Source organism: Malurus melanocephalus, unplaced genomic scaffold (genome assembly GCF_030028575.1).
Source record: "Malurus melanocephalus ecotype Western Australia unplaced genomic scaffold, MMel_1.1 scaffold_740, whole genome shotgun sequence".
Taxonomy (NCBI): Eukaryota; Metazoa; Chordata; class Aves; order Passeriformes; family Maluridae; genus Malurus; species Malurus melanocephalus.
This window is the reverse complement of record NW_026623972.1, coordinates 69,185-86,268: the sequence shown is the minus strand read 5'-3', so window position 1 is coordinate 86,268 and position 17,084 is coordinate 69,185. Positions and strand designations below refer to the sequence as shown.

General features: G+C 44.1%; 1 protein-coding gene across 1 annotated transcript in view; it reads right to left on the bottom strand.

Moving 5' to 3' along the window:
* Positions 1 to 9,536: 9,536 nt before the first annotated feature.
* LOC130584631 (Kv channel-interacting protein 1) overlaps positions 9,537 to 17,084 on the bottom strand; it is a 72,667-nt gene continuing 65,119 nt past the window's right edge. The window contains exons 5-8 of the mRNA XM_057384731.1: positions 16,478 to 16,585; positions 15,448 to 15,552; positions 14,837 to 14,899; positions 9,537 to 12,605 (exon numbers count right to left, since the gene is read on the bottom strand). Of these exons, the coding sequence (XP_057240714.1) occupies positions 12,558 to 12,605; positions 14,837 to 14,899; positions 15,448 to 15,552; positions 16,478 to 16,585 (324 nt within the window). The 3' untranslated portion in view covers positions 9,537 to 12,557. The remainder of the gene's footprint in view (positions 12,606 to 14,836; positions 14,900 to 15,447; positions 15,553 to 16,477; positions 16,586 to 17,084) is intronic.

The following is a 17,084-nucleotide window of genomic DNA, read 5'->3' as shown; positions in this document are numbered from 1 at the left end:
CACACTGATACCCTCATTGCCCAGCCTCACACCATCTCTGTTGTTTCCTCCTGCACTCTAAAAGGGACTTTGGTGCAGCAGGTACCTTCCACAGCTCGAGCCCCACAGCTATGGGAGGTGCCATTAGTGGGGCTTTATTTTGTCCTGTTATTTACAAGGTAGATCCAGCAYTGCAGTTTTTTCTCCCACAGTTTAAAATATATTTAATTGCTTAGTCAGAAACCAAGCAAACACACGGCCCTGTTGTCCATGTGTCCCAATGCCATCCTCACTGCTCATGGAAGGGTGGAGAGGGACCAGGTTGCTCCAGCACAGGGGAGCTGAGCTGTGGGTCCCCCTCAGCTGCTGCATCTGCAGGAGTGGCCCCAGGCAGCCCTGAGCCTCCCCAGAGCTCCAGCGTGCTCAGAACTCTGTGACACCGCACCCAGCACTGGCCACTACCCATGGCAGGGCAGCTCCTGCTGGGAAATGCCCTGAGGTTCCAGCTSAGAAACAAGCAGTGCTCACAGCAAATGCTCTGTCACCAACCCTGCTGTGTTCTGAACATGGCCAATGTGCCAGTGATGCTCATACCAGAACCAAAACAACATTTCAAGTAAGAGCAAAAGTTCTGGACTGATACCAGGCATGGGTTTTTTTTTTTTTTTCCAGTCTGTAACCCCATTTAATTATTTCCATTATGACATTGCCTATTACAGTCTGAAAATATTTTACCTGTGTGCACATCAGCACACAGCGTTCATGCCTTTTAACTTCACTTTAAAGATAAAGAATACACTTTAAATGTGAAAAAAAGGTTGATGTAACCTCTTGTCATATACAGGAATGAGTTTGGGAACTGACAATTGGACACTCAGTTTTAAGTGCACAACATTTTTTTATTATCTCAGATTAATGCACAGTTGTGGTTTAATCTTTGGCCAAAGCTTTTACCTGCTATGATGTCATTCCTTTTTGCTCCCTAACTTGTTAAATAAATACTTCATCCATACAAGTGACTTCAGCTGTCAAAAGGTGGGCAGATATTTTAAATACACCAGATAAGGATCTAGTGGAAATAATTGCGTACTTTTATGTTAACAGGATGAAAAACACTCTGAGAGCAGATCAGATCAAGATGTACTAAAGGAGCTGCAGTATGTACTAGTTTCTAGTTTGCATGTTCAGGAGACAGAAGGTTACCTCTATTGGCAGTGTCTGGTTTTTGGAACTGTTCTGAACACCATAAACATCAAAGAAGGATAATTAAAACACTTTATTTTAGTTTAACTTTGCCCCCCAAAGGACCYAGGCCTATATTGTTATATTGTTCTGTCAAGAGGGGGGTGAGGAATATTTTTAAAGAAAATTRTTCCAAAATACTTTAAATTAATCCATGATTGCTCTGTGCTTCTCTGCAAATGAGATGGCACTGACCAGTGGGATCCATCCCCATGGCACAGCAGTATCTCCACTGGAACAGCCACAGTGCTTCGGCAGGTGAGGATGGAGCAGGAACCCCCACACCTCTCAGCAGCTCTCCAAGCACTGCAGCAATGTACCCATTCAAAATCTTTTTGGGTTCTCCTTTTGTCCTAACAGTCAGAGAGCTGGCACAGACACATCTAGTGTTTGCTGCTGAGGTAGCTAGATGTTGATTATAGGAGAACAACACTTTCTACTATTATTTTCCCTATTGGTAGGAGTTCTGGCCTGTGGCTTCATGTTGTTCATGTGGGATATGTGCACCCCCAGCAGATGAGTGAAAAAGAGCAGATAAATGCTCACCTGAAGCTTCTGTCCTCTGTTCCAGGTGAGTGCAAGCCCCATGGCTGCTTCCCCAGGAGCTCCAGCCCCACAGGACTGGGAGCCACTTCTTAGCAGAGTCCCTCAKCTGCATGTTTGTCAGCTGCCAGGTGTGTGTGCTATCTCCCCTGGGAAGGACCTCTTTGAAAAACTTCCTCAAAGAGCACTTCGGAATTTCCAAAATTAATGTCCAAGGAGAAAGCTCTGCCCACTTTGGGGTGAAACAAAGCGAGGTGGAAAAATCACCGAGGTTCACATGGGTTTGTCTTTCTAAACTTACCAAACAGAGCTGCCAGCAGAAAGACAGCTCTCATTACTTAGCATGGGTTGAAGCTTGGGAGTCTTAAAAACGCCTCAGCAAAACGCAATACAGTACAGAAACATGTTTGGTGTTTAAAAATAGTCTCAGTTGTTAAAAGGGATTAATCATTTTTTTTCCTGTATCAGCAAATGGAGCAGTGCAGACAAAGTAAAAGGGTAACTCTGGGAATGAGGAAATACTGTTTAATCTAATTTGCTGCAGCCTGGGGTTAAACATTAACTCAGCTCTGAGCTCTGATGGGGTGTAAATAGCCTGAACAAAAACGCTGCTGCRCTTTCTTTTGAGGGCATGAACTCAGAGGTCTTCAAAGCTAAGTCTGAATGGTATTATAAAATACACCTGTCATTTTACTGAAGTGTTCACTGAAATGTTTACCTTTAGTGTAGATTGTTTTGAACACTGTGGAAATAAGCAAAAAAGGAGAATTTTATATTGCAYGTTTCCCAAAAGACTGTGAAAATATTTTAAAGGTATAAAACCAAATCACTGCAGACTTACCTTTAGGTTTGCATCTCAAAGGGTAACAAAGGTCTTAACATAAGATCCACAGTCCAGTAGATGCTACCTGCAGAGATCCCTGCCTTCTGTGTGCGGGGAGCTGGAGCCAGCCTCCCACAGGCTCTGGCCCAGAACGCGACTGATGCTCTTTGGGCATCTGGGGTGTGAAAAACGAGTTTCAYTCACCTGTTAAAATTTAAAAGGTTTTAATAAATGACAATAGAGTRCATAAAAGCAAAAGGATATGATGCCYRCCAGGTGCTTGGTGATCTGCCAGAGGCACACCTGCTATTGACAGGAGACATCTTTAAATACATTTTGTATTGCATCAGCTTAACCCCTACTCATAGGCATTTATGCATATTTAAACTTTTTCCAGGAACTGTTTAGCATGGCACCTCCTCCGGTGTAGCCCCCTGTTCTGTGGTTTCAGTAGATGACAGTTGTTGATAGGGAAGTGTCCATAGCAGGGCCCCTGGGCTGTCCATGAAGATAATCCCATCCGAAGGTTGGGGGTCCCACCAATTGGGCTCCTTTGCACAGCAGAGGATGGACATTCCACGAGCTCTGATCAGAGATGTTTCACTACACACGCCAAAGGATCTACTCCTTCCACCCCCACCCTCTCTCTGTCAGGGTCTGTGCTGGCCTGGCAGCTGATAGCCCTGGGGCAATGGCCTCCCCACCCCAAAGGTGCTAAGCACCTTTGTGAAGGTATACATCCTTTTCCCCAGCTCTGAGCTGCTTCTTATCTTTAAGTACCACTGCCACCAGGGCCTCATTCAGAGCTTTTTTGGTGACTATCTTCGCAGCTTTTGAATAGTTTTACTATAATATGAAAAATACCCTTTGTGGAAATGTTTAAGTGACAAGTCATAAGACTTCAGTTTAACCACAAGTATTCTATAACTATATCTGAGTTACAAAAGAAAAACAAACCCATCAGTGATGATTTTACCACTGTGTCTGCATAACTAAGCTACTTATGCAAAAAAGGCAACATTGTACACATAKCACTCATCTTMATATTTGCAAAAGCCAACACTATAATATGTGTCTAYAACATGGGATAGAGCAGGTTTCAGGCCATTCCTTCTCAGGGTCATCCTTGATCTTGATCTGTGTCAGAGACATAGACTTGTCTGCCCAGGAATGCRCACATCAAACCCAAAGGGAATTCATAAAAATGGAGGAAAAAATCTGAMATTTTCACTCATGATTATTTAGTTTATGTTTGTATAAACTATACAATATAAAGCACCTCCAGACCTGACATACATAAAATAACCAAAAATCATTGAAACACTTGTGAGCTGATGGAGAATGTGCCCTTKGGTATGTGACTGATAACTGCCTGACAGACAGAAAATGTCTGGTGTCCCTAAAGGCCCTATAGCCTATTTATTGCTGCATTTGCGGTCACATCAGACCGTCACACATCCCTGAAGAAGTTACGTGGCGTCTGGAAAAGTACTGACCAGTGTGTCCCCACCTTGRAGACCCAGGTGACACAGCACAGCCTCGGTACAACTCTCACAGGAATTTGTGTATGCCAGGGCCATACCTCTGCCTGCCAGCGAACTGGGAGATTGACAAAAGAAGGAATAAAACYGACATGCAATCTTGCCCTTGTTGTCAGAGGGAAGGAATAACACAGCTTTTTATAGTTTGCTTCTGTGCCACGTGCAAGCAGTCACCACTCACACAACAGGGACTGATGRGAGAAGCTGCACCCCGCTAAAACTGCTGTGCAGGTTTGCTTCCAGCCTGGCAGCCCTGGTGATCTRTACTGGCATTCAGAGCTGCTGGGCTGCATCACACTGGGGAATGWCAAATGACAGCAGTGCCCCCAAGCAGGGTCTCCAGGGCTCACCCTGGCTAGGGCCAAGTGGCTCTCTGAAAGGCTCATCTACTGAATGTGCTTTGGGGAAACTGAGGGCTACTTTGGGAGCACTGCACTCCTCCCTGTGATGTCCCAAAAAGCACAATGTTGAGRCACACACCTGATGCCATGTCACATTTGCAAGTGAAAAATGTAAGTCTAATAAAGATTCATGCAATGGGACTTACCACCACATTTTTTCTGATTGCATTTGATTGAATTTCGAGCAGTGCTGAACAAACCCATAGCCTTTTGTTTTTCACTTGCCAGGCAGGGACTGTCCAAGGCATAGCCAGCATCTGCTGTACAGCAGCAAACAATTTTCACTGGAGACTCCTGTTCCTAGTACTCCGAAATCTTTGATCCCCAAATGTCCTGTAACAGCCTGTATAGCCTCTGTCTACAGAATCTGCAGAATCTGTTACATTATCCTCATACATCCATAACYATCCGTACACATCCATATGTTACACACATGGTAACAATACTGCCTATTTTGCCTAGGTCCATGCAGGGGATAGGGAGCACGCAGAGGCTGGGGAGCATTCCTGAAGCCATGGAATCGGTACCGCCTATTCCCCGTGGAAGCCTCAGATCACTGGCTTCTTCCTGTGCCAGTACCCCAATATCTGAGTGCCAACTGTCCCCTGGTTAATTCACAGCTCTGGATGTGTGATGAGTGGAAGCCAAAGGTTTGAGAGCTGCAGTGCTTCCCCTCGCTGGGAACAAGGAAGAACCTGCAGAGCCAGGGCCCAGTGCCCACAAAGCAGGACAGAAAATGCCTGGAAAGCACAACCATAGAAGACCARCTGAACACTACTACTGCCCTTCTTTGCCAAGAGCTAAAAAAACTCAAAAAAATTCCCAGCCCAGGAGACARGTTTGGCCAGCTTTGTCACATTCCTGTGTTCCCTCCACTATCACAGACCCAGGCAGCGTTTTGTCTATCCCTTCCACACTGTGTCAGTGACATGAAATACCTCTGGCTCTTCCCCCAAGGCAGCTCCAGCTCACTGCTGGTAACTTTCTCCAAACCCCTACAAAGCATCTTCTTACTCTGTGGACTCTTCTTGGAGCAAAGACACAGCTAAGGAACAGGGATCCATCCAGTCTGTGAAAGACAAGCTTAGTTCCCAAGTTTCAAAATTTCCTCCCCAGTCCTATGACTCCACTCAGTTCCACCAGGAGCAGGCAGGTGCTCCCACAATGTCAGCAGAGTTCCCCTAGATACTGTAAATCCATGCCAATCCCACAGGAAGCTTCAGTAAAAGAACAGGATGTCTTTGAACATGACTTTTACTGTATCTAAAATTACCTGCAGGTCTCTGCAATGTCACACTCATTTCTGCAATGATCTCTTTGGGCCCTGCTGAGCAGTGCTGCTCAAGCCCTRGAATATCCTCTTCACGGGCTGGAATGTGATTTCTGTTCTAAATGAGGATTAAATATGCTCTCAGAAAAGGGAATTTTTAAGTTCTGAAATTCTGKTTTTGGACTTGGAAGTGGCTGAAATCTACACCATATATTCCCRTTTTTAAATTATGACATGCACTAAATACTCACTGCTAGAATGCGACATAAACTAAAAGCTTCACTATTCTGTTGRTTTTATTTCATTGGTAAAATCACTACAAAGTACTGCTGAGACAGAAGTCTCTACCTTCCTTGCATTTCAAAGAGTCTCTTGCTGGTTTGTGCACAGCTCCTTCATTTGAATATCAAAGGAACCAAAGGCAGTTCATTAACTTGATTGTAGCAGATGTCCTTCAGGATTTAAGCATTACAATATCACAGCTTAGTGCAAAGTAAAACAAATATAAGGCAAAAAAGTGAGATAAATTTTTAAAAGTCTGAAAGAAAAATTGAGAACAATTTAGAAGTATTTTTGCAACTCAGTTTGTCATACATACGAGTTTTTCCCAGGAGTTTTACTCATTATCAGTTACAGCACAGACAGTGTGCCTCCCACCCGTGTAATGCTCACCCACCACAATGAGTTTTACTTTTTTTACTTATAACTGGTTGGTGACAAATGCTTTTCCATAACAGCTAGTACTGTGTGAAGGAAACATGGCTCTGGTACTTCTTCATGTTCTGAGTTCTGTAAAATTCAGAATATTTGTTCACACAGAAAACATTGTGCTAACATTTATCTTCATCTATATTTATGCTGTTATATTTTCAATTTATATTGCTTTGTAAGTAAATCAATAAGGTAATTAGAACACAAAGGTTGGATAAGTTTCTGTAAAAATGTCAAAAAATTCAATTTAACCCTAGGATTGTAAAAGCAGTCTTGGATTTATTTTTTTTAAATCAATGTTTTCCAATAAGTTATCATTCTTCTGGAAAATTCTCAATCAACATTAACTTCTCACAGACATTTTAACAATGATTTTTCCCAATTTTACAAAATGGGGAAAAAATCCCCAAGAGGTGAAACAAAAGGAGAAAACCTAACATCCCTTGGAAGTGTCCCAGGTTCTTAAAAGAAACATGCCACTCTGCCCACTACCAGGAGCACTGCGCACCCCTTGCAGAAGCCCCTGTTCTAAATGAGGAGTGTGGATCATCCGGGTGCCCCCAGGCTCCTCCACAGGCTGCTGAGCACAGGGACAGGACAACAGGTGAGTCCCCAGGAGAATGTCACAGGCAGTGTGACAACTCACCTGTGCTCCGGAGGCACCTGCCTGCTGTGGRAGCTTCCAGCCAGAGCTCCCCAGCAATTCCCACTCTCTACAAGAACAGAGAGGAAGACGAAATGGAAAGTTTAAACAGAACATTCCGGAAATAACCACATCCATCGAGGCTCTGGAGATTTTCAGTTCATTATTTCCCACCTCCTGGAGAGTGATGGGGACTGGTGTCCTTGCCAAGCAGCAGGGGTARGTCCATCACCAGCTCTCCATCATGCAGAATTTCCACTCCTGCAGCTCCCATGGCTGATCCCACACAATGCAGATCTAATGTGATGAAAGGACYTCATGTGCCAGCATGTCCTGGCCTCCTCCCTTTCCAGTTTGCTGGACCTGCATGGRTAGGCAAAGGTTACAGATTAACCTYYCAGGRAGAAAAGGCTATTATGGGATTCAAAAGGAACCTTTCTCATATGCTAAGTTGTGGCACATGCCTCAGGTGCCCCTCTACCCCAGAGAGAGGGACAGCTCCTATGGCCGGTACAGACCTGCTCCCTCCCCACTGCCCTTCAATCCCCCAGATGCAATGCCTGGACCCCAGAAGCAGCAAACCGAGGTGCTCAGACTGCAATGGTGATGGGCTCAGAATAAAATCAGAGGTGTCCCATATCTCACAGCCATAACTAGGGCTTCACCAGCCACCTGAACAAATCTCAGCCAAAAAGTGAACAGAAAGCCTACACACATACTTTGAGCCCGAGCCTGCTTTGCCTGGCAGCAGCTGGGACACATCCCAGGGAGTGAAGGATGTTGAATAGGGAGTTCCCACACCTTCTTGCAGGGGAMGCAAGAATTCCAGTCTGGCATTCTGCAGAGGGCCCTGCTGTCTCATGGAGCAGGAGGTGCCTCACTGGCAGCAGTGCTGCCTGGGGTCTGCACAGCTGAGGGAGCGGACACTGGGCAGGCACTGCAGTGAGACCAAGACCACGTTTCACACAGACATCTTTATTTTCACATTTCTGCATGGATTAATATTCTTTTTCCTGGGATGTACTGGCAGACGGATTATACCCTACAAAATGGAATTCAGCAAACTTATATATATATGTACATACATATATATAATCTCGCAAAATCGCTTCTGCATTTCTCCACATGTCAGAATGGATGTTTACAATAAACCACAGCTAAAGGGACACTGTGAGGTTTTGGGTTATTTTTCTTACTCTAACATAAAATAGTGTTTGCATTTTTTTCAACTCAATTGCCTGTTTTCCTACTTAAGCAAAAGTGCTGAAGGGAAAAGACATGCCTGTAAGCTTTCAAGTTACTATCAGTGATTCAGGTAGAAGAAAATTTCTGAACTTTACACAAGAGCCAGACTTTTAGGTCAGTGTGTGTCACCACACTGAACATAAGAGYACCCCTGAATGAGTGATGCAAATAAATCATTGGCATGTCAATGTAAGCTCACAGCACAGCTCAGCCTCACAGCTCCCATGCACATGGCTACATGTTTGAGTCCCACTTTTAAACGTTCATTGCAAATGTTTAACCTGACAGTGTCCCTTAAGATAAAATGCAAGAAAGGACACATTCCTACAGGTATTTTCATTTTATTATTAAAACCAACATTTTTAAAACCAGTCAACAAAGTTGAATGCAGATTTCCATTGGAGAATAGCATTTGTAACAGTGAAACTATACATGGCTGTTCCATTAACATGGCTTTAGTTATCACAATTTACATTATTTGCAGGTTTCCTTAGGTCTTCCATGGCACTTCCAAGCAGAAGAAGAAAAGTTTGATACACTGCTGCTACCATCTCATCAGAGGTGACCCATGGACACAAGGGTGTTTGTTCCTAACACGTATTGCAGTCAGGAAATGCCAAAGTCCTGCCCACAATGCCTGAACCTCAGGGTATTTGTGTCTCAAGCTTTTAGCTTGGCTCATGGTTGCTCACAATGTTGCAAACAAAAAAAATGGTTGCTCACAATGTTGAAAACAAACAGCCACAGAACAGGCACGGTACCTTTTTTTTTTGCATTATCATTAATCACATTCCTATTTGTCAACAGATTGTTATCTAAAATGCATTGTTAGAAAGGCTTTCTTTAGAAAATGCTGGCATGAAGATGCAGACTAATGGCTGTAACTAGTGAAACAGTCAGAGTCCTGTTGAGACATCATTTAAACATTCACAGCTTGGAGGAAATGTGCACAGTTGATAGCACTGACAAAGAATCTGACTGTAACAGGAACTGTCTTCTGCCTGCTGGCAGGAGGATTGATGAGGCTGGGAGATTGGAGTAGCATAGTGTGTTTTATTTAGAAAGCTGTATCAGCATTTGTCATAAATACTGCAAGCCCTGTTTATGAGCGGGGGGGGGGGGGGGTGGAGGTGGGCTTTGGCAATTTTACAGAGTAACATTCACAGAAAACATTTAAAAAAACCCCAAAGCCATTTCCATGCAGAGTGCAGCTCTCTCACAGTCACTGGGATGTCTGTCACCTGTCAGCTGGAGCACACCTGTCATGTACAGATGCTGCTGATGGAAAACCCAGAGGCTGCCTATGCACTGGTGCATCCCAGCCTCTGGCTGTAACAGTGGGATCAGGGGCAAACAAAGGGTCCTAACTGGTTTTGCAATGACAAGGACCCTGCCAGAGACAGATTCTGCAGTCTGAGCTTTGGGAAAACAGTTGTGGGTACCACTTTGCAAGTCCTCCTGTCTCAGCTACCCTGGGCTTCTGCTGAAGCCCAGAGCTCAACACAGGGCTGAACACCAGGGGTGTGTGGGAGGGGTCTGACTCCTGTGGGATCCAAACCAAAGCTCGTTTTCCTCTAAGGGCACACTCAGGGGGGCTGTGAGCATCTCCCTGTCTGCCTGATGTACCCTCRTTGCTGCTGGCAGTGAAAAGCAGGCACAGTGGAGCAGCAAAGGAGATGCCCGAAGTGCAGGGCCAGTACTGGTACCCTGATTTCAGCARTGCACTTCAGCACACACTGACAGTGACACCACCTCCTTGCTGCTGAACTGGAGCCACACTCAAGAGGAAGCAGTGACAGCCCTAGTAACACAGGCAGCCCCACAGAACTGCTGCCAGCGAGGCCAGGAAACATAGCTGAGGCCAAATTCATCACAGTAACTCCAGAAATTAATTTAGCTTCAGGGACTATGGCATCATGCAACTAATAACATTTTCTTTCGAAAAGGGCATATTCCAAACATTGCTGCCTGTATGTGCCATCTCTGAAACACCCTTGAAGCAAGATTATTAGAGGAAAAAGGCACTGTGCTAATCTGATTCAAATCCTTCTTTTCATTTGTTCTGACCACTTCTCCCTCTGCTGAAGTGAACTGCTAAGATGTTCTTTTGGTGGGAGGGAAAATCTGGCAATTGTATTAAATTCTGTCATTTGCCAAAGTGATTGCAAGAAGAATCAAGAAGGAAGAATGTAAAGTGTGTATTATTTAAGCTACAACTGATGTCTTTACCAAGTGCCTGTTAAATAAAGCCTAAATGACAATACCCAGCACTTGGAGGACAAGACTACCCCAGAGCGTAGCAAATCCCTCCTGCAGATCCCAGCTACTCCTGGAGCTGCTATTCTCTGGATCCCYGCTGGGAGGGAATTCATTAACGGTATCTGTACGAAAAGAAAGATACACTAAGGTGTCACTCCTGCAGACATTAACTTCATTTGAATTGCACTTTTGACCACCGGGGACAACTTAAAGAAATAAAGTTCAGACTACACAAAAGTGACTGGAGGAGCACAGTGAAAAGGGAAAATGCCCCCTCTTGAGGAACTGGCATACCATTATACTAAAACTGATAAGACCTACTTCTATAATAAGGAATGTTCCAATAGATGATATTTTTATAAAATTAGGGCTACAGATCTGAGGCATTCTATATATTCTGTATTATAAAAAGCTTCCACTTGCATATTTTCCAAAATATATCTTCACTGCTAACAGTTTGTYTGTAATATAGTATGTGATACAATAAAAATAGATGCTTACTGGATGGTGTAGCACTATRGCCAGGACTGTCCCATCTGTGTGTTTTGAGCAGCTGGAAGAGTTGGCTGTTCTCTCCTTCCTTTCATTTATCAGCCAYTGTTGACCTGGAGATGGCAATGGCACTCTGGTGTCTCAGCTCTCCTAAGAGGTTTCTGCAGAGAAGGCTCTGCCATATTCCACAGCTGACAAATCACCCAGCCTTGCTGTAAATTCACTACATGAGTATTTCTGTTTTATTAATTAAAAAACTAAACCCCTAAACCAATACTCTACTTGGCACTAACAAGGAAATGGGGTTTGTGCAAGACATGCACATGTGTTGTAGGAAAAAAATACAGGCCTGGCAGCTGATTCTGAGGCTAGCAATAATTCAATAGCTCCCAATCAAATGTGCAGGCCACTTTATGGGTGCCAAGATCTGTGTGTTGAAACACAGCTGCATCTTTGGGCCCTGTTCTTCACTAAGTAAAACAAGAAAGCTTAAATAAATGCATAAATGGWGCAAGACCTTACAGTAATATCCAACAATGAAGCTAGGAAGCATGTGCCAGAGCACACGCCCGTGGTGGTGCTGCTGAGATGCCCAGTGGAGAATCACCTGGTGTCGCTGTCATGCTGGTACCACAGCAGGCAGCTGGATCCAGAGCAGGTGCTCGTCTTTCTGTACCAGCCCTTATACACCTGCCTGGTCCTCTAGGAACTTACCATCGCTGGACAGCATTTGTTCTGTACTTTGATATTAACATGTGCAACATATTTTGCTCCTTTTTGGCTCACCATGGCATGAAGATCACCKGGTAATGTGTTCAGGAAGAACAGGAAGAACCCCACTAAACTCAGCATGGTGGCACCAGTGCATGTGAGAGGATAAGTGGGATCTCTGCAGAAATGGGGTACTGGCTACATGGGCTGTCTGTTTAATGTCCCAGGGACACTGACTTCATTTTTTCACAGACTGCCCTGGTAGACTGAAGTTTTGTCAAAGCAGGTTAATGGCAAGGCATCCATAAAACATTGTGCTGAACAGAGGTATGGACTGAGCTTGCAATAGATGGCTGAATAGCTATCAACGTGTGCTATCATAGGGAATTAAGCTTGCTAGATTAAAAGCAGGACTTGTGCCTAGCAAACAATGCTCTATATTACTCATTGAACTTCTAGCAGCAGTTTTCTGTTGTCAGGATTTATTAAAATATTCACATGCTTCCAAAACGAAACAAAGGTCCACCGGCATCTCCTGGGGACAAGAGGTGGGATTGGTTGCATTCAGTTGCCATTTGGTTGGAGATGTCATACAAAATCCTCATACACTGGACATGGCTCAATTGTAAAAAGCTTTCACCCAGAAAGGAGATCTTTGTTACACAGGAAGCCTCAAACTCCTCCCATGCTCATCTGGTTACATGACGTTCTCGAAGAGCTGTAAGGATCTCATGATATTGTCATCCTGAAAGCAAGSAGAAGATATTTCCATTGAACCAACATGGGCAAGCACAATTCATAATTCTGCCTTGACACCAGGGAGCTCTGCAGCTGCTCCTGCAGGCAGAAGCCTTGCTCTGGGAATGCTTCTCCCCCTCTATGAGCTGGGACTGATTCAGTGCCCAGGCCCTGATTCAGCACAGCTGTCGTCTCACACTTCAATCCCAGGGTTGGTCTGAGGCAGACCAAGGCCAGGGTCTTGTCCTGAACCTGACGTGCAGCATAGGCTGTGCAGGACACTGAGCTGGTGCCTGTGCTGAACCCTCAGCTGTCCCTGATGCTGGGTGTGCAAATGAGCTCTTGGCAACATGCTCCACAAGTCCAAATGGAATGGCAGGTTTTGAACCAATAMGCAAACTGCCTTGAGGGAGCACTTCCTGCCAGAAATTCCAACTCAACCCAAAACACATGCTATCTGTGCAACCTCAACCTCTCCAGGGCTCCTAGAGCCAAATGAGAAAGTTACAGACACAAGGGAAATCCCAGATTATTTCTCTTGAAGTCTTGGAATTTTACTTCAAGATAAAACCCAGATTAATATTCAAAACCTAATGATGATTTTTCCTCTCCCCAGGAATTCAGTTATTCCAAGAGTTAGAAGAGCTATTTGCATGTATCGTGAAAATAATTTTCCACATTGAGCAACTGAAGAGATGGATTGCATTGCATTGCTCAATCATATTGTGAGGCTGCATCATCTCTATCACTGCTCACTCAGTTTGGTGGGTGCAAGGCATCCCCTTGCATGGACAGCCCATCATCCTCTCCAGGGAAATGCCAGGGGCTTACTGCCCACAAGCCAGAGCTGCTGCAATGGCACAGGTGAGCACTGTTATGCACTTAGGTTTGTTTTCATAAAGATAAAAATAAATCTTAGTGTTGCAGGGGTTGCTCCTCCCTGCCAGGAAACCGCCCCTGAGTGCATCAGTCTGCCCAGCTGCCAGTGCAAGAATGGCAACAGAAGGAGACAAACCCAAACCAGAGCAGGGAATTAACACTCTGCAACAGTGACAAGTAAAGCTGCTTCAGTACTGAAACCACTGGTCTCACACACACAGCTACCTACAAGTAAAGAACRTGAAGAATAATACACAACAAAATTGATAAAAAAGATGGTGCCAAAAATAAACATTTAGGAGGGACCAAGAATGAAGTAACTGAAAAATATTAGCCTTCTATTACATATCTGCTAAACAAGGATTTTACTGCCAGAAGTCCCTGAATGAGACAGGATGTGGCCAGAGCCAGGTTTGACACAAAACCAGCAGAAGCCAGCCCAGCTCTCCACAGTGAGCATCTTTCCCTTGCCCAGGGACAGAAGAGCTGTTTGGCTGCAGAACTGGAAAGAATTTGCCAGGGAACATAAAATACACAGAAGGGCCAATGTGCAATTCTGTGCACCAATGTAAATATTCCAAAAGGCAGAGGCTGCATTTTAGACCATTATTGTACCGGTCAAATATAAGAGGTATCTCTGAGCAAACATTCACACARTCAATGTCTAAGACAAAAGACATTAGGCCAATTGCATGTTAGYGCAGGTGCTGCTTTGTGGTAGTGCTAAAAGTACCAACAAAAATTGATCAGACCCAATCTCCTACATAGAACTTGCAAGAGGGAGCTTACTTCCAAAACAGAAAAAAAAAATTAATAATTGCTATGATGATACCATTTGCTTTTAATGTTTGACCATGAAAACATCAACTCATTTTATAACTTAGTGCTGTAATTGCAAGAATTTGAGATACCCTTGACTGTGGGCAATTCCAATTATGTGGTACCTGAGAATGACATCTAAGGCAGCACACAAAGAYAGCATGAGACTCTCAAAATGAAGGAAAAAACCCAACAAAATCCCAAAACAACATTAGGCAGTTAAGAGMTTTCTCTACAGTTGTCTGTTTGTTTGTAGAATCAGGCGCTACAGACCACTCATGAAAATAAAAGCACAGGTGCCAGCACTGCACATGAAGACATCTTCTCTGTATTCTGCCTGACTACTGAGTCACAGTCTTCAAAGAGCATAAGAAGCTCAGTCTTGAAGCTGTTTTTGTTTGTTTTGTTTTTTTTTTTTCCCAGAGCAAAGAAAACCCAGGATTCTGAGCAACATCTGGTTTCAAACAGAGTTTGTCCAAACYGAAGCAAATTATGTGAGATGAGAGAGATCTTTCCTTGCAGTTTTAATTTAGTCCTTACCTCCTGACACGATTCAATAAACTCATCTAAAGTTACAACTCCATCTTTGTTTTTATCCATTTTCTGCAAAATAAAACAATAAAAAATTAGTTTACATTGGCAACACTATTGTTACAGTACAATRTCTTAGTTGATGCAACCTGAATAAAGCTGAACACTTAACAAGTTTAGATCACAGACTCAATGCTGGATTGGCCAACTGCTAAGGACTTGTTTGCTCTGGGATTTGGAACACTTCTTAGGTAACCTTCAACTGCTTCCTTGACATACACCAGAATCTCTGTCCTTATTCCACTGTTTATTTATTCACTGCCTAGCTGATCCCTACCAACATTCTGTCAGTCATTAGAGCAGTTGAGGAAAGCAGCACACAAGAACTGCAACATATGCAGAGGTTTCAGACTTACTGGACTTGGCACACCCCAATGCAAAGGGCCAGGCTAAGGGACAATGGAGATGCCTTTGGAGCCAGGAAATCAGCAGGCACTGTAATGTTAGGCTGAATGGCTGCTAGGGCTTATTTTGGAATGTATAGTGAGGTATAAACTCAACTTCACAGGAAAGTGCATAGCTCAATGTTAAAAAAAAAAAAMACATCAAAAACCAGGTACCTGGAAAAACACTTCCACATGCTGCCTTGGTGCATCTTCCTTGAGCACTGGATACGTGTATTTTCCCATCATATCATAAATTGCCTTCACGATATCCATCATTTCCTGCCATAGCAGCATGCCAGCACAAACACAAAAAGGAAATTAAAAGAAATAGCCCATTTCTGTCCTGTATTGCCCTTTTCTTCACCCTCCTTCTCCTATTACAAAACAGCACCTGGAATGCCTACGCATATGCATGGACACAGCGGTATCAGGACACACAAACGCATCCTGCAGGAAGAATTGCTTCCCTCTTTGCCCCTGCCATGCCACAGACTCCCACAGTGCTCCCTCCCCTCCCCTGGCCTGGGTCTGACCAGCAGGTGCTGGGAGCAAGGGCTGTGCTCACCCCTCACTGTGGCACCAACCCTGTCCCAAGAGCTTCCTCCAGGGCCAGGGACCCTCACAGCTGTAACTGGAAATCTGGTCCCTCTCCACGCCTTGCACAAATTGCCCCTCAGCTCCACAATCAGTGGCAGTAACTGCAAACCCTCCAGGGATCCACAATGGGTTTGAGTTTGACATGTATTCGATGTCACCATGCYCAAAACCAAGGCTTCCCACAATGGGAACCAGCAGTAACAGATAGGAAGATAAAAACAGGTGACAATGCAGGATTTGGGAGGGGTGCTTGAGGCTTGTAGTGCTTCAGATGACCCCCACAGTATCTCCAAGTGCAGAAAGAAAGCCTTTGAGCCTCAGTCACATGTAGCTACTGCCACCGTCCCCCTCCCCTTATGTGGCTCASAGCTATAACTAGGATTTTGCTCCTGGCTAAAACAATTCATTGAAGGTACCAAAATATAGGAAAATATGTCTAGAAAATCATGCAATAAGGTTGCAGTGCACTTTGCTTAGACATAGACAAATGCTCGAGTCCATTCTGATTTGCATTTAATTAGCTGCATGTAAAATTAATTGTGTTCTGCAGCAAAACCAATCATCTCTCTCTTCCAAAATCAACCACATTTGCCAGGAACAGCCTTACCTCCTTGTTTATATAGCCATCCTTATTTATGTCATACAGATTAAATGTCCATCTCAGCTTTTCATGAACAGTTCCCCGCAGCAGAATGGACAAYGCCATCACAAAATCCTGATTTGAGGCAGAGAGAGAAGTATGAATTTTCATAACATTCCTTTCTAAGTCACTATCCTTATACAGTACCAGTCAAAAGATTCATCTTTTTAGGATGGAGTGTACACATATCAACCTCTTCTGGCTCCCTTTTTCAAAAGTCTGTCCTCTCTGACTGAAATCACTGGATGAAGCAGTCACTAAGGTTTTTAAGAGAACTGCCAGATAYATCAGTGGCCTTTCTCCTCCCTGCTGCATGGAGCCATCACTCAGATTGTCACTGGCTGGTGAAACACAGCTGGACTGTGCTGCAGAAATAGAAGCTGATGCTTTCTTACCTCCAGATCAAGGTRCTGGCAAAGAAGGGAGAAAATCCAGCATTTTCTCCATGTCCACCTTGAGAGATGGAGTCATCCTAAACTCATCTGACACAGGGAGCCTTAGATTTTGTTATCTGGCAAAATCTGTCAGATCTGACCAGATATGATTACCACCATTAATTAACCAGTGCAGCACA